At 37.4% G+C, this 2,674-nt stretch overlaps 1 protein-coding gene across 1 annotated transcript in view; it reads left to right on the top strand.

Annotated features, from left to right (window-relative positions):
* Nucleotides 1-1,357: 1,357 nt before the first annotated feature.
* The window catches only part of kcnj15 (potassium inwardly rectifying channel subfamily J member 15), a 3,880-nt gene continuing 2,563 nt past the window's right edge, over nt 1,358-2,674 (top strand). Inside the window, exons 1-2 of the mRNA XM_076161459.1 lie at nt 1,358-1,901; nt 2,516-2,674. The exon at nt 2,516-2,674 is cut by the window's right edge and continues 2,563 nt beyond it. Of these exons, the coding sequence (XP_076017574.1) occupies nt 2,571-2,674 (104 nt within the window). The 5' untranslated portion in view covers nt 1,358-1,901; nt 2,516-2,570. The remainder of the gene's footprint in view (nt 1,902-2,515) is intronic.

Genomic DNA, 2,674 nt, shown 5'->3' with positions numbered 1-2,674 from the left:
CAGCAACATTAACCACTGATACACACATGCTTGCTGTCAAGTCTAGGGCAGGAAAGGCAAGGCAAATGTCTTTATATAGCACCATTCAGACACTAGGTTCAAAGATCTTTACAGATGCATTAAGACATCACAACTGCAGATCAGATAAGTGAGGCAAAGATGACTAAAAGGAAAGCATAAAAAATAGAAGAAAAGCAATAAAGCGTAAAAGACTTCAAAGTAACATGTCACAGTGGTGTGGAGGTGCATAAACAAACAGCTGTTGATTTGATAAATTAAGCACAAATGATGACAGTTTGTACCCTTAATATAAAGGAAGGTTTTGAAGGAATACATGGAGGACTCTGAGGCAGCATTACATGGCAGTAAAGCTACTCTACTCAAGAATGTGCACTCTGTTATATTCTTAAATTTCTAGGTTTTTATTTAAATATTCATTATAATTCAGATTCTTCTCTTCTTATCATTTGAAACCCGAGTGTAAGAGAGCTGCACATTGACCACCACTCTTCAACGGATCTGATATGTTGGAAGTGTACAAACGTGCTGCTGAGTGTGTGTGTGTCTGTGTGTGTGTGGTGTATCTTGATTTTATTCTTCTATTTAGCTTTCCTGGATAAATTTTGGATTTTGTAAAACAGTTATTAATTGATCTCTCCTGTCTGTTAATACAACAGAGAAAAGCAATGATCATAAACAATGTCAATCATGAAATTATGGCAATAGAAATGTCCCATCAATGCCTCATTCCATTCCCACACAACTCAAGTCTAAGAAAACAACAATAATAAAACAACAACAGCAATAAAAGATAGATAAATCACTATGACATTATTGTACAGATGGATGGGTCGGCAAAAGGGAACAAAGTGCACGCTGTAAACCTATTATTCTCATAACAGAATATGGTGGAGACAAGTTAAATCTGCATTGAATCCAAACACTGTCTGTGTTCCTCTTCTAGATTATTGTCAGATTCTATGTCCATCGTTTTATTTGATAACACCTCTGATAAAGCAGGATGTTATGACAGGACTCATGATCCTCAGCAGACATGACCATTGCACCATATGTGCTGAAAGGTCATATAAAGCTGGTCCAGAATCAGGCATGAAGTGATTTACAGTAAATAGCTGAAGGACCAAAGTGTTCCTGAAAAACACCTTTAACACAATGACAGACAAACACTCAACAGAAAAAATACATTATGTCTTTGTTTCAGATGAAGCTCTGGATTACCACACAGACTATAAGGAAGAGGGAAATGTTAGTAACAATACTGCAAGTCAGGCACACACACACAACCCTCCCCCCCCCCCCCCCCCCCCCCACACACACACACAGAATCCATTTCCTTTAACACCAGCCTTCAGCAGAGTTAATAACAAACCTAAGGAAGAGTGAAGGTCAGGAAGGTGAATTCAGTGCAGGGTGAAGACTTCAAGAATGATTAGACACATTTGGTAAGAGAGCAAAAATTGATCAGCCCGGTAAAAACGTGCTTCAGCCAAATAGTTTCTGTTCAGTGTTGTATCTGCTCACATAAGAATTCTGTGGACGGTCATTGTGTCCTTCAGAGGACAATTGGGTGCTGGAAGCAGTAAATCTGGGTGTGTTTGTGTCAAGGAACAACAAAGAACACAACAAACTCAGGTGTGGAAGGTTTCCATAGGCAGCAGAGGACAGACGAGGAGGAGGAAGGAAGAAAAGCTTTACTTTGTCTTTCATCTGAATAACACTGTGCCGAAGTTCACCTGGGACAAAGGCAGAAAGAAGACACTGAACTGTACGTTTCATCTTTCACTTTACAACAAAAAACTGAGACTTTGGCAAGGCAGCAGCCCAGGGTATGAGTGAAACCCCCTGCTCAGATCTGAGAGGAAAGGTGTGAGGAAGGAAAGGTAAGGTTTTATAACATTTAACCTTCAGTAAGTCTGTTTATTAATGTGGAGTCAGCAGTCCACCTCCATACTCAAATTCTTTTCTTTAGTATTTGTTTTGCCACATTTTGTAAGATATTCCTTGTTTAAGGGTTATTTTGTACATTACTAATATACTTTGTGATGCATTTCTAATCAATTCAATATATTTTCAAACATATCAATATGATATCTGTCAATGAAGCTGTATTGAAGACTTTAAACAGGAAAGTAAATGTGTACTGATTTACTCAAAAGCAATTCAAATGTTATTGGTACTGATACTCTACTCTATACTGATACTATTTATTTATTTATTCATTTATTCATTTATTCATTTATTCATTTATTCATTTATTTATGTTGTTATTGTTGTTGTGAAATGAATTAATTGAATTAATTCACTACTCCAATAATAATTGCTGCATTTAGATCAAAAATAGTTTCAGAAACTTGTTTCTCCTCCATAACCCAACAATATGCTCTTAATAAATACAGGCATGATGTTTGGTGTCATTTCAATGTTTCATGTAAACATTGCCTGAATGTTGCAGCAGCAGATCAGATATTCACTCTGTCTTGTTTTTGTCCTGCAGTCTTAGTACTACTGACAAACTAAAGCATAGAGGGTCTGCAGTCAGTTTGAGCAACATGTCAAACAAGAAGACAGAAGTGCAGCGCAGGATCGTGTCCAAAGACGGCCATAATAATGTGCGTATTGATAACGTGGAGGGCATGGTCAAGATGTACCTGCA

This window comes from Genypterus blacodes, unplaced genomic scaffold (genome assembly GCF_046128005.1).
Source record: "Genypterus blacodes isolate CSIRO-AG114 ecotype Tasmania unplaced genomic scaffold, CSIRO-AGI_Gbla_v1 ptg000111l_1, whole genome shotgun sequence".
Taxonomy (NCBI): Eukaryota; Metazoa; Chordata; class Actinopteri; order Ophidiiformes; family Ophidiidae; genus Genypterus; species Genypterus blacodes.
Note: the sequence above shows the minus strand (reverse complement) of the source record. Positions and strands in the feature narration are given on the sequence as shown.